The following is a 14,987-nucleotide window of genomic DNA, read 5'->3' on the forward strand; positions in this document are numbered from 1 at the left end:
TATTCATAAAATGAATTATTATTCGGAAAGGAAAAAAGCAATGACACATGCTACAATATGGATGAGCCTTGAAAATACTACACTAAGTAAAAGATGCCAGTCAGAAAGGACTACAAATTGTATGAATCCACGTACATGATGTGTTCAGACAGGCAGAGACAAAAAGATTAATGGTTGCCAGCGGCTGAACAGGATTGGGAAGATTAAAGGTTGATGACAATGTCCTACGGCCTGGCTGGTGTGGCCGAGTGGGACCGAGTGCTGCCTGAGAACAAAAGGTCACTGGTTGATTCCCAGTCAGGCACACGCCTGAGTTGGGGACGTGAAAGAGGCAACTGATTGATGATTCTCTCACACCTTGATGTTTGTCCCCCTCTCTTTCTTCCTCCCTTCCCCCTCTCTAAAAAATAAGTAAAATCTTAAAAAAAAAAAAAAGAAAAGAAAATGCCCTAAAATTGATTAAGGTGATGGTTGCATATATTTGTGAATATACTAAAAATCACTGATTTTTATCATTTAAATGGATGAACTGTATATGAATTTTATCTCAATAAAGCTACTAAGAAAGATTAAGGATGTTGGTAATATACTTCTACGTGCATTAAAAAATAAGACAGATGGACAGGTATGTGATAAAACAACATAGTAAAATGTAGACTCTAAGAGGTAAGTGTATGGGCATTCACTGCACAGTATTTTTTGAGTTTGCAGTGTGGCTGAAAGTAAAAAAATAATAAACATGGGGGAAAAATGATTACAGTTGTTATAGCCAGGATCACTAAGTCCTGGTTCCGGCTCATAAACTGCAGAACACAATTAAGAATTAACCTAGAGAATGACGACTTTCTGAAAAAACAGTTACAGCTGTCATTGTGTAACTGAAATCCTCTTACACTAACAGTTGTGTTTGGGTTACCACAGTAAACACCTCCAATCAGCAGGAAACACCGGGGAGGAAACTGAGAAAGCCATCAACTTCGAGGCTTTTCTAAAATGTGATGAACAAAGAGGCTGGCAAGATGCCCTTGGTGTCCTGGAGTCTAGGTTTTCTGGGCTGCCTCAGTGCCTTGAAAGAACATTACCGGCCTGTCATTATTAAAACACTTTCCCTATTTTGTTCACCCGGGTCACGGGAGTTTGTTCCTCAGCTCTTTTCACAGCCTCACAGAACTGATCATACTTAGCAATTCCAGTCAACCATTTTTTCAGTGCCATCAGCCTTGGAGCGGTTTACGTAACCCACCCAACATGCGAAATTAGGGCCCCCAAACAGGCTAACACAAACAGCCCAGTAAAAGTGATGTGATATTATTTTGGGTGGAGAAGCGCAAGTGGGGAGGAATTTAGGGTTCAATTTAATCTATTTAACCACCATAAGCATCAAAACATCTAAACACTAGCACCCAAAATAACAAGAACAATGATAAGTACCTTCCCCCACACCTTTTTACTTAACGTCTGCCTCCGAGGAACTTAGATTCATGAGGACATTTCTACGTTAATTCTCACCTTTTCTTCCCCAGAAGGTACCTTCAATTTATAATTAAGAAATGGGAGGCCCTGGCTGGTGTGGCTCAGTGGATTGAGTGCTGGCCTGTGAACCAAAGGGTTGCCAGTTGGGGGGCGTGCGAGAGGCAACCATGCATCGATGTTTCTCTCCCTTTCTCCCTCCCTCCCCTCTCTAAAAAATAAATAAAAAAATAAAATCTTTTTTAAAAAAAAGAAAAGAAAAAGAAATGGGAGACCAAGAAAGATGTAGTAACTTTCCCCTGTTAGTGAGGTGTGGTTAGGATCTGAACCACTTGGTTCATGCCTTTTATTTTTAGATTTTTTTATTGTTGCTTAAAAAAAAAGATTTTATTTATTTTTTAGAGAGAGGGGAAGGAAGGGAGATAGAGAGGGAGAGAAAACACTGATGTGTGAGAGATACATTGATCGGTTACCTCTCGCACCCCCCCCCCCCGCCCGAATGGGGACCCTGCCCGGAACCCTGGCATGTGCCCGGACTGGGAACTGAACCAGTGACCTTTCAGTTCACAAACCGGCACTCTATCCACTGAGCCACACCAGCCAAGGCTTTCTACTGCTGTTTTTTTTAAAAACTTTTTTCCTGTACTATTAACCAAATGCAAAATCTGATGAACAAAAAGGAAGAAAACACCCATATTCCAGTTCCCATGGAATTCCCATTACTCCCATTATTATTAATATTATAAACTCTTTTGCTTACTTTACTTGCTAGTGTTTACTTCCTGTCTGAATTCTAAAATGGAGAAGCCAGATACGTAGGGAATTCATATAAAGAACACCTCTATCTTTTCATTAAATATTAACACCAAACCAAAGGCTAGGGAGGAGAAAAAAAAGGGAAGGTCAATTGTGTACAGCCTTTCATATGTGTGTGTGTGTGTGTGTGTGTGTGTGTGTGTGTTTAAACCAGTAACTTCCCGTAAGGGATTTTAATTTTAAGCCTTCCTCTGACACTAAACCCCTCCGGACATGAGAAGTGGGATTCTTGATCCTACTAGTGTGTGATTTTGACTGGCACATGCTTTTCATGGGACTTCACCTGGAACACAAGGCAGCATGAGATTAATAATCTCAGTTTGAGAATTTTTACTCAAAGGGCCTTCTTAAATCATTACAACTCAAAGGAAGCATATACACCTAAATATGATTTGAGTGTAACTATTAGCAAACAGAAAGCCTGAACACTGCAGGATCTTGGTTAAGAAAGTAGGTTATGCCATATTTGGACAGGTGAAATTCCTCCCCCCACCCAGAAGTAAAACCTGCTCTTCTTACAAAGTACTAACACACATCCAGATTTGCTTGCAGGGGAACAATTCATAAAGGCATACTGATCTTGAAAAAGTGTTTCACTCACTGGGTTAATCAACACAGTAGTCATGTTCCTAGATCAAAGATACGCCAGGACTCTTTTGGGTCAAGTTCCTGAGGAATGAGAAAATGGGTGAGCGTACCGGTTGGGAATGCTTCACCTAACTCACCACTCTTTGGGTGTGGCTCAAAAGCTTGGAGTCATCTCTGAGAACCAATGGTGCTTCCCTAATTGGGTCTTAGGTCACTAGGACGGATGGTTGAAGAATCTTGTAGAGCAGGAATTAAGAGAAACAGAGAGAACTAGGTCCCAGGGCTGACACAGATAGGCGGCTACAGCAGCAAATTACTCTATCATTTCCCAAATACTTGCCAGGGATTGAAGGTAGCTTCTGCTAGTGTTTCACCAGAACGAAGAGAGACAGAGCTGGGGCAGCAGAAATGACGTGCAGTGGGGGCTTGAATACAGGCTTGGCTGAACGGTGGAAAAGTGAATTTTGCCTTGTACCTTTTGTTACCTCATTTGTGTTAAGGCTTGAAAAGAGGCTCAGAAACACTGAACTAGCCTTTGGTTGAAAAACAAAAAGTACAGAACCAGTCCCCAGTTGACAATTAGTCCCTCAAACTTTCAGGGTAGTGCATCATTTAAAGAGACAGCAGATACCTACAGCATATAGGGAATAAATAAAAGCTAGAGGGGCTTTCTGGGCAGTTTGGAGACTTGGTAATGACAGCTTACCAACATCCTGGCACACCCCAGACCATAACAGTTGCTTCCCCACACATTATTTCATTTAATAATGTCAACGGTCCTGTACAATAGGTATCATCTTGTTTTCATAGAAGAAATTGAGACTTAGATGAAAAACATAAGGTCACACAGCTAATTAGTGTCAGAAATGGCAAGTAAATTCAGGGCTCCTCTAACCTGAATTCATTAATGAATTTCTTTTCTCTCCCTTTCTTCCCTACTCCAGCCTTACTCCTTCCTATTTTCCCTCCATTACCTCTTTAGTGGCTAAACTGGGAGGAGCTCATCTGTAAATCTCCTTAATGAAAGGAACTTACCTTTCCTAACAGCATCTCCTAATTGGGCTTTTTTCTCTTATAAACAAAGAGCTAATTTGATCCACTATTTTCAGTTTCTATTTCAATCTTCTTGGCCAAACCTAGTCTACACATCCTCTGGAGATTCTCTGATCGATTTACTAGATGACAAACAGGGCTAAAACCTGGAACAAAGGGGCTAATATAGCTGTATCTCCTTATGCCCAGTGCTAATTAAATAAAGTAAAACTACATTTAAACAACAATTTGTTAAGCTAGAGCCCACTGGTCTCGGCCTAAGTGAGTAAGCCTAGTTACTGACTGGTCTACATGTGGTGACTGCTCGTGGCAACTGCCTCCTGTATTTTTATTCTGGTGACTCAGTGCAATTTAAAATATCTCTGGGCTTAGTACAATCTCAAAAGCCAATTTTCAAAGGACAGTAATCCCCTGAAAATAGAAGTGTTCAAAATGGCATTACTGTTCATCAACACCAGCAGGGTTTTTAGCCTGCCCTACATGATAATGCTTTATATAGGCAGTAGCTGAGTATGATTCTGGGTCAGATCCTCTAAGGGAAAAACTACAAAGGAATCTGTAAAACTGTCCATAAATTGTTTTCCTCGTTCTCTCCCGTTTTCAGAGCATTTTGCCACGGCTGATTTTTTTCCTGCAGTTATTCATTAATATATTATACTCACTAGGGAAACAGGACTAGTCCTCCAGTTTTTAAATAGCAAATTAATTGTAAGTTAAGCCATTTTACTGTGTGATCTGGCTAAAGTCACTTTATCTTTCTAGGCCTCAGTGTACTCATTTGTAGAACAAGATTAAACTAGATACCTGAGGGCTCCTTCTATCTCTGAAGTACTCAATGAACCCCACTGCCATGAACAAATCTGCAATAATACTTTAACAGATGAAGAGATAGCAAGACAAAAGGAATCTGAAGTCAGTCCAGATCCCATCACTAAAAAAACTGTCTAAACCCTGCTTGCTACCTTCCCAAAATACATAATCTCACTTATATTTGAGTGTCCAATACAAAGCTCAAAGTGTAAACTCCTAGTTATTAGTTGAAAGTTGGAGTTAATCCAAGCTCTGCTACTATGGTTTCCAGGGCTACCTGCACGTGGGAGGCCGTGGGAGGCTGAAGTACTATTCAGTCATGGCCCGCTTGTGTGAGTGGGGGGGAGGGGGGGGAGAGAGAGAGAGAGAGAGAGAGAGAGAGAGAGAGAGAGAGAGAGAGACACTGTCCTCTGCAGGCTCCTTAATGCTTCTGATTATTCCAGAGCAAGCAGACAGTCTTGAGCAAAATTCTTACCTGGTCCTACTCACTGAGTGAGTGACATTACTGAGAAGCGACTCTGGAAAGAGGAGAGTAAGAATGGGAATGGAGGTTTTCCTTAAGTAGTTCTCCCCTATTACATAACCACACTATTGCTCTAGCTTGAGAAAACTTTCCAGAGCTTGTGCATATGTAGAATTTTCTAAAATATGTTAAAAATAGTGACTTGACTTTTAGTGAAACGCATACTTTGACCTGTAAAAGGCCCAATTCAATACCCACTGCCAGTGCAGTCAAGGCTTCTTATAGCTAGGCTATAAACTAGTCTTTCAGTCATAGAGATTTTAGGGATGAGCTTGTAAATAAAACAAACCTGGCCCGGTATGAAAAGAACACTGGCTTTGGAGTCAGATAAAACTGGGTTTGGTTCCTGGCTTCACCACTTACCAAGCGAGCAACCTTGGACAAATTTCAAAACGCCACTGGACTTACATTTTCTTATCTGTAAAATGGGGATAATACAATCCAACTGCAGGGCTATTGTGAGGATTAGCAAATACAGGGTCTGGCACAAATAACGCCCCCCCCCCCCCCTTTATTACACAGTCATAAGCATGTAATTCTGATCTTAGCCAAAAGGCCGAGAAGCGATCATAAGCACGTAATTCTGTAACATAAAAATCACACTCAAGCCCACTATATGACACTTTAGGTGAAATGCTCAAATTGAAACTATAAACTATTACACCCCTATTATTACCCTACCACCCACTCTCAAGCAGGCGTTACTTCTGCCAGACCCCTGTATATGCAGAGCACCTAGCATTACGCACATCATAGGAGTTTAGTAAATGCTGACAAGGTAGCGTCCTCCTCCACATCACTTAAATAACGACCAGCAACACTGTGCACGGCCTCCCTTCTGTCAACTGAGGTAATCAGTAAAATAAACCAAAGCACAGAAAATAGCCAGATATGTGTCTAGAGCAACCATGTATGCATTAGCTGGTTCTTGATCAGAGAAGAGTCTCTATATCCATCCATAGCCTACTTCCTTCAGACAAAAAGACACGCCTATAGGAGAACAGAGATAGAAATTATTGGTTGGCCAAAAAGTCCATTACACTTCTTCTGTAAAATAAAAGACACATTTTTCATTTTCACCAATAACTTTATTGATTTGGATATTTTGAGTACGTCGGCTATCTCCCGTTACTGGCTTCTGGCCAGGGGTCCTGCTAAACATCTCCCAATACAGAAGACAGCCCATAGCAAAATATTATTTGCTGAGAATGTCAACAGTACAAGAAACTTTGCAAATCACTTTGGACACATTCAGTCAGTCACAGCACTGCGCGAATCTTTTATTGTATTTCAATTGTATTTTTATCTTTCTTGAAATAACAAAGCATAATATGCCAAAAATGTTGAGTATTTTCTTCCATCTCCAATATTAAAATGGCTGCACAAAAATTCACCAATTTTGATAAATTTTTTAAAAAGTGTACACTGATAGGATAGCTGTCACTATACAATCTGACAACACTGTTCTGAGTGAAGTTAAAGACAACAAGCACTACTAGAGCCATCGTATGGAAAAAACTAAATGAACTATTTGGCCAACCCAATAGTAAAGAGAGACTTCGGTGTAGGCAGCTCACTAACAGTGTGGAGGAGATATGGAAAGGAGAAAAAAACCAACCACAAAAAGCAGACAAAAGAACTTTATAAAAAGTGTGCAGGACCATTTATTGTAGAGGCAGCTAACCTTACACCACAATGTAAAAAGTTCTGGTGCTTAAAAGAACAAGATTCAGTCTGTGGGAAATATTTCACTTATGTGAAACAAATCAAAGACACATAAAATTAGATAGATTTACTGTATAAAGGCATATGTAATGAAGGAGAAATCTCTAATTGTTCTGTACATAGTAATACTGATGCAACACAGTAGTTGAGAAAGCTTGTGACTTTTCCACTGCCTTTCTCGGAGGCTTTCTTTCTTCAAAATTCTGTTTTAAGTAAAGACTATTCCAAAGTTGAAGTGATATGACAAAAATCAAATCACACATTATATTATATCTTTCCTGCCTCCCAGGTTTTAGCTATTTTTGAAAATTCAAAAGTTTTCTTTATTCTCTCTTCATTCCATGAAACTAGTCATTTGCCTATTACAGAGAACCCGAAGTGCAATGAAAGAAACGCACTTCCTATTAGCTCATAGTTGGCTCGGACTAGGTTCTTCTAATAAGGTGACAATGAGGAGTTCTGCCCTCTCTGTCCTGTCCTGTTTCTGAATTATTTTACTTATTTGTTTATAAAATTTATTTTTAGAGAGAGGGAAAGGGAGGGAGAAAGAGAGGGAGAGAAACATCAATGTGTGGTTGCCTCTCGTGCACCCCCTACTGGGGACCTGGCCCGCAACCCAGCCATGTGCCCTGACCAGGAACTGAACTGGTGACCCTTTGGCTTGCAGGTCGGCACTCAATCCACTGAGCCACACCAGCCAGGTCTGAATTATTTGAAACTGATACAAAGGTTGGCCTTGGGAGACCTGTTTTTCCTCTCTAATTTTCTCATAGTGGCTTACATATGACTTAAAGACATAACAATTCTCCATGGATGTTAAACTCTAGAAGAACGTAAAAACTGCAATTTGCTTGTCCATTTAAAATAAAAGGGTTGAAGCAGGCAATTGGTTTTTCAGGCAGCTGACCACGGAACGCCCAGTTCTCCGTGACTCAAAGGGGTGTATTATAGTAGCAGCAGTAGCAGCTGCTACTCAACATCAACAGAGTACTTACTGGGCTGGGCACCAAGCTAAGTGCTTTACATAAATTATTTCATTTAAATGTCACAATTACCTTATGAAGGACTATTATTTTCCTGGAAACCAGGACTCAGGAATGTAAGAAACTCTCTCAGTTTTCAAGATTAGTAACTGGCAGAACTATAATTTGAACCTAAGAGTTAGGTATAACATGGTACAAAGGGCCAGGTGTTTTATTTTTCGGAGTCCGTTTGAATATTTGTTAGATTGCTCACTGCTTTAGATATTGTCTTCTACATATATTAAAGTATATACAAAATACTGAATTAAGAAAAGTAATGTATTTGCTTTTAGAACTTCGCTTCTCTCACCCACACTTTTCTTTTCCCGTAAGTTCTCGTTAGAACTGAAGGACTGAAGAGTGAAGATATGAGGTAGGACTGAATTACTGATTAGTATTTTTACATGTGAGTTTGCTGCTGTAAGTCCTTTCAGAGCTACCTGATACACGTGAATAATTTGTTTCAGGACCTGACATTATCTCATAAAAGCAAACTTAAAAAATCAATTAAAAATAAGAGAGGTGAAAGAGACCTTAAGAGATTGTTCAACTCTTGATATCGTAGAATTACTGAGGATTCCCTCTGGTTAGTAACTGGGACAAAAGCAGAACTCAGCATCTTTCAAGACCTAACCCAACCTGTGGCTCCCATAAGATTAGCCCTTAATCTGCGTATCAGTGAGGGGGTCTGTCTCTGGTTGACAAAGTTTGGATCTGAGAAAGTACTCCATGGGGGATATTATTTCTATCTGCATGTGATAGAAGCAAGGGGAAAAGATATACATTTGGAAATCAACTAAAAGTGGTCTAATATGAATATGGAATATTCACATGGAGTATACTATTAAGTATTATATGGAGTATAATATGAAATAAAAAAAGATATTAGCTTCTACCTTTAGCACAGATTGTAACTCAATGCATTTAGCCCTTTGGGAATTCTCTAACTATTGTAGAACCATTTCACATGTTTAAGTTCACTCCCATTCAAACGCGTGCCATTCCATAGTAGAGGTAACAGACATGCTTATCTGGATTTACTTCTAGTCTACTCTTTCTACAACAACTGCCTAGATAAATGTGCTTAAGGCCAAATACCTACAGGGTTCGTTACATTTTGGCCGGGCTTTATCTATGATTTACAGACTTCAGAGGGTTATAACAGATCTTTTGAATTCAATGTAGTACAGCTACAGACTGTAATGACTTGTGATTCTGTGATAATGAATGAATGAATGAATGAATGAATGAATAGCCTCAGAAAGCTTGGGTTTCACTTGAAAGTCTTAAACTGGAATGGGAGACTGGAGAGGTACAATAATTGCCACCCCACTGACTGCAAAGCTTCGTTGGTATGTGATCTTGGGAGTCATTTAATTTTACTGGGCCTGGCTTTTGCACTCTATGATAGGAACACATGCAGTCATCATATGACGTATCTAAAGTGCTCTGGACATTCCCGGGAAAGACACTCAACAAGATCCTTAAAAGTCACCCCCCGTATCCAAAGGAAAGGGAACCCCAAACGTAATTTAGGATTTTAATTCCATGTAACTTACCTATATCGCTCTTCCTGTAAGGCCTGCATTATTAATGAATAGTCCCTCTGATAATGTTCCTTGAGGGTTTCAAAGGATTCCTCTAGTCTGGCCTGGGTTTCTCGAATCTCCTGGATCTCATGTAGTAGTGCATCAAATCCTGAGCTCTGCATGTCCAGGGTATTTGTTTTGGAGCTAGACGCTCCTACAGCGATGCCTCCAGTGGTGCTGTTGGCTCCCACTGAGCCTGAAGTGGCACTAGAACAATCTTCCTCACTACCATATTTTGGGCTTGACTGAAAGTTTGAAATCACTCCCAAAGCCTTCCCCCCATCATCCACTTGCCCTTCTTCCAAAGAGTCCTTCAGGTTAGGGATGTTGTCTGCACTGCCAAATTTATTCCGGATTAGTGAGGCAATCTCTCTGGGCTTTGAGACCACGGCTCCTGCTGCTGAATGGGTTGCCTGGGAGAAGCTGGAAAGTCCACCTTTGACACTGTCTACCACACCTTCACTGAAGCCAGTCACCTTTGCTCCCACATCCTTCAAACCCTGGTGCATGTCCCTGAAGACATCCTTTGGCTGCCGGGGAATCCCATTCTGCTCCACTTCCCGGAGCTTCCTGTGGTAGTGCTCAAGCTTCTTTTGTAACTGGAGGATGGTTTGGGCAGATTTCTGGTTCTTTTTCTCAAAGACCTGTTTGATGCGGGCGGCCTGCTGCTTATCTGCGCTGTTGGCAAGCTTCAAGTACTCAGCAACGTTGTCATCCCGGGCTGTCTGTGCAATCTTGATCTGTTCTGTGAGCTTCAAGATCTTCTGCTGCAGGTGAGCGATAGCAGCCTTTGTGCGCTGAGGGTCCGGTGTTCCATCCACAGAGTCTGTGTGGATGCTGCCATCGGTGCTGGAGGCCACTGCACTGGAAGTCTGGGCAAGGCTGCTTACTTCCAACCGCTCGATCTAGCATAAAAGCAAGAGGTGGACAGATGTTAAAAGGTGCCCAAGAGGAATACTACTTCTCTAGAATCGACCGGCCAATCAAGTATACTTTGCTTTAAGCAAAACAGATGTATGAAACAAGACTTGCACAAGATGTAAACTGGGGTATTTTTCTTTTGGTAGAGGATTTAGTACAGTATATCTTGAAAACACACCTCTTCTAGTGGGTTTAAAGCATAAATTAATTTACATTCTTCACATATACTTTTGTTTATAAGCATTAATATGTAAAACAAGGTTCTCTGCATTTCAATTTAATTATATAAAAGTCATGTTAGTATTCAGACATCACTGTAATTCCAGCCCATGTTCTCAGATCATGGTCATCTGAAAATGTTGGTGAGAATGGGTATTTTACTGGCTAAATATGAGAATCCAATTTTTTATCACAGCCCTTTTTTTTGTCCCAATCATGTCAAGGGTGATAGAATTTGTCTCTATTCTAAAAGGGACACATTAATAGCTGGAGACAAGTGCAGGTAAGAAAGAGAAGGTACTGATGAAAGTGGCAAAGATGAATGTGGTATACTCTTGAGAGTTAAAATCCCAAAACACAAGTAACTGTGATAACCTTGGGCAACAATATGTGAACATTAGGGACAGGGACAGCAAAGGTAAGTAAGTAAACAAGTCAATGACTAAGTTCAGGCCTTTTGAAGGACAAATATTGTGACTTCTATCCAGGAAACATTTATTATTAGGAAAGGGACTCCAAAGCACATACACAATGACTACTCTTTCACATGGACGAGCAACCACGCAAAAGGGTTGAAGACATGCTGCTCAGATCTGAAAACTTAAACCATCATACTTCAAAAGCTGTTAGCCAAAGCAGGGGACGGGTTAGTTTTAACTCAGGAGAAATCCTCCAACAAGCTGCCACTGGGCGTGGCCTGTGGTGGTGAATTAAGAGTTGGGCCTATGCAGAAAGGCTTCAGACACTATTTTCTAATGAGCAGTAACAGAAATAAATAATAAAATAACCACCCCAGGGTCATAAAAATGCCCAGTAAGCATGTCGAAATACAAATTTACCATCCTGGAGATTTAAGAGCACACCCTTTTCCTTGCTTCCCATCCCCAATCTATCAGCAGCAGCACTTTGCTAGAAAGAACTATATATAGGTTACCCCATATTAAAAAAAGTTGACATTTTTGTGAACACAGTAATATATCAATTCTGAAATATTCATGAAATACTAATAATTAACATGCCAGTCTAGACAGGCATTCTCTTTTTTTCCATCTTGGTTGTGCCTCCTCAGTTTGTCGTCTGAACAGAATTATGCTGATCTCTAACTCTAAAACACATTTAGTTCATTACTAGATTCAATATATTACTTTTTATGTGAATAATAACGGTCTTATTTTCTTTTTAGATGAGCCCATAAGAAATATTATGCCTTTAAATAAAATCAAAAGGAAATTTAAAACTGAAATGAATAATATAATGACATTATATTCCACTGATAAAAAAGAATATCCAGAACAGATAGGGGCTAGCATAGCATAATAACTGTTTTGCATCACTCCCTCCATCTGCCCCATTCACTTCGGTACACGCTAAGAAGCAGTGAAAGGACCAGAGACCGCCACCAGAAGGGAGGATGAGTCAAAGTCCCAGATAATCAGGTTGCTAAGAGTTTAAGAAGCAGCTCCTGGAAGCCTCCTCTCTTCAGTGCCTTAGGTTCACTCTCTTAGGTTGTACAGGGTTCCCACTGTGTAATTTTCTTTAAATGGGCTTTCATAGCCCATAACTACAGTATGTAATATGACCCTGACTGTGTAGTTAATGCTTGATAGTTCAAAATCTACCGTAATATAAAATCGGAAGGCAAATATGACATACTATTAGATCCGAGACTACCAGTTTATATATGGTCTCAGTTATGTATTTTCTTAGGTTGTTATTCATTTGAATATTAACTTATATACAATCTTTTATCTAAAGAAATATAGATACGGAAATCAAGTTTAACTATTACTCTGGGAGGATAAAAATTGACTATCCTGGTGAAAATATGGCTTTTAGACTAGAACCAAGATTTTATTACATCTTTAGAATTGAAAAAAACCCCAATAAAACTGTTTAAGACTTCCAGTCAAGATGGCAGCATAGATAAACATGACTCACCTCCTTGTACAACCACATCAAAATTACAACTAAACCATAGAACAACAACTATCATTCAGAACTACCAGAAACCAAACTGAATGGAAGTCCTACAACTATGGAATTCAAGGAGAAACCATATCAAGACTGGTAGGAGGGGTGGAGACATGGAACAGGCTGCTCCCACACACGTGTGCCTGATAAAAATCAGGAGGGATATCTCAGGACTGAGAATTCCAGCCTCACAGCAGCCCCTCCAGCCCAAGATTCCAGTGCCAGGAAGGTAAGTTTCCATAACTTCTGGCTGTAAAAAACCAGTTAAAAACCAGTGGGGACTGAGGCTGTGGAAGACAGGAACTGCTGGAATCCCAAGCAGTTTCTCTTAAATGACCCATGCACAGAATTACTCAGACTCACTCTGAGATCCAGTGCCAGGCAACAGATTGAAAAGCATGAGACATATGGGGAGGAACTGAATTGTCCAGCATCAGGATGAGAATGGGGGGCAGCTATCTCCCAGACAGAAGTGCTGGCAGCAGCCACTGTTCCTTTGCTCAGCCCTCCCCCCACAGAGCCAGCAGGCAGGTGCCAGATCTGACACTCCATCAAACTGGCTCACACTGTTTGCTCCATCTGGTGATTCCTTGAGGCCTTGCTTCACCCAACTTTCAGGCCCACCCATGCTGTTTCCAGTGGCTTTTCTACATGAATGGCTTGTCTTGGCCAATGCTTCAGATTTTCCTAAATTCTCTCAAACAAGCAGGATCTGGCTTTGTTGAACCCTGTACCTCTCATTAAGTTGCCCCAGGCCAGGCACTCGCAGCAGTTGACGGTGGGTCACAACTAGGCCTCTCCTGGGCACCTCCAAGCCCAGCACAAGTAGCATCCACCTGCAGATTGCTTTGTAGTTAATGCTGTGTGACCTCAGACAACACAAGTGATGGCTGACCTTGGATGTGCCAACAGCAATCAAGACTCAACTACAAGAAGAGTGTATACACAGCATACACAGTGGATGCACCTTGAATACTCAGCTTGGGTAATAAGGGAGGCTGTGCCACTGGATCCTACAGGACACCTACTACATTAGGCCACTCTTTCAAGCCTGGGAGACATAGTAGCTCTACCTGATACATAAAAACAAACACAGACAGGTTGCAAAAGTGAGGAGACAAAGAAATATGGCCCAAACGAAAGAACAGAACAAAACCCCAGATAAAAAGCTAAACAAAATGGAGACAAGCAATCTATCAGATGCAGAGTTCAAAATACTGGTTATAAGACTGCTCAAGGGACTTAGTGAGGACCTCAGCAGCATAAAAAAAGATCCCATCAGAAATGAAGGATACACTAATTAAAATAAAGAACAATTTAAGGAAACAGTAGAGTGGATAAAGACAAGAATCAAATCAATGATATGGAACATAAGGAGGCAAAAAACAACCAATCAGAACAAGAAGAAGAAAAAAAAGACCCTCCTTCCCCCTCCAAATGAAGATAGTGTAAGCAGTCTTTGGGACGACTTTAAACATACCAACATTGGCATCATATGGGTGCTGGGTGCCAGAAAGAGAAGAGAAAGAGTAAGAAATTAGACATCTGTTTGAAAAAATAATGAAAGAAAACTTCCCTAACTTGGTGAAGGAAACAGACATGCAAGTCCAGGAAGCACAGAGTCCCAAACAAGATGGATGCAAAGAGGCCTGCTCCAAGACACATCATAATTAAAACGCCAAAGGTTAAAGATAAAGAGAATCTTAAAAGCAGCAAGAGAAAAGCAGTTACCTACAAGAGGGCCCCCAGAAGACTGTCAGCTGATTTCTCAAAAAAACAAAACAAAACAAAACAAAAAAAACCCTTTGCAAATACTTATCTAGCAATAATTGAATCTAAAAAAACAAACAAGCAGAACAGAAACAGGATCACAGATATAGAGAACACTTTGATGGTTGCCACATGGGAGGAGGTATTGGGGGATGGGTGGAAAAGGTGATGACATCAAGAAATACAAACTGGTAGTCACGGGAATTGGCATGGGGATGCAAAGTACAGCATAGGAAATTACAGTAGCCAAAGAACTTATATGCAGGACCCACGGACATTGACAATGGTGTGGGAATTGCCTGAGGGAGTTGGGGGGGCTGAGTGGAGGGGGACAAATTTGGGACAACTGTGATAGCATAAACAATAAAATATAAATAAAATAAAAAGAAAAGAAAAAAAAAACCCAACAAACTTTCAATATAATTATTTACAGTTTAGATGTGAGTTTATTATTACAAACTTTCAATGTAATTATTTACAGTTTAGATGATGTGAGTTTATTTCTCTACA

The 14,987-nt window shown here is 40.4% G+C and overlaps 1 protein-coding gene across 15 annotated transcripts in view; it reads right to left on the reverse strand.

The window, feature by feature from the left end:
- Window positions 1–14,987, reverse strand: part of TMCC1 (transmembrane and coiled-coil domain family 1) — a 221,486-nt gene that overhangs the window by 20,228 nt on the left and 186,271 nt on the right. For all 15 annotated transcript variants that reach the window (XM_045192098.2, XM_045192095.2, XM_045192096.2 and 12 more), the window contains one exon: window positions 9,567–10,501. In XM_045192098.2, coding sequence (XP_045048033.1) covers window positions 9,567–10,501 — 935 coding nt within the window. The remainder of the gene's footprint in view (window positions 1–9,566; window positions 10,502–14,987) is intronic.

Source organism: Desmodus rotundus, chromosome 8 (genome assembly GCF_022682495.2).
Source record: "Desmodus rotundus isolate HL8 chromosome 8, HLdesRot8A.1, whole genome shotgun sequence".
In the NCBI taxonomy this organism is placed as follows: Eukaryota; Metazoa; Chordata; class Mammalia; order Chiroptera; family Phyllostomidae; genus Desmodus; species Desmodus rotundus.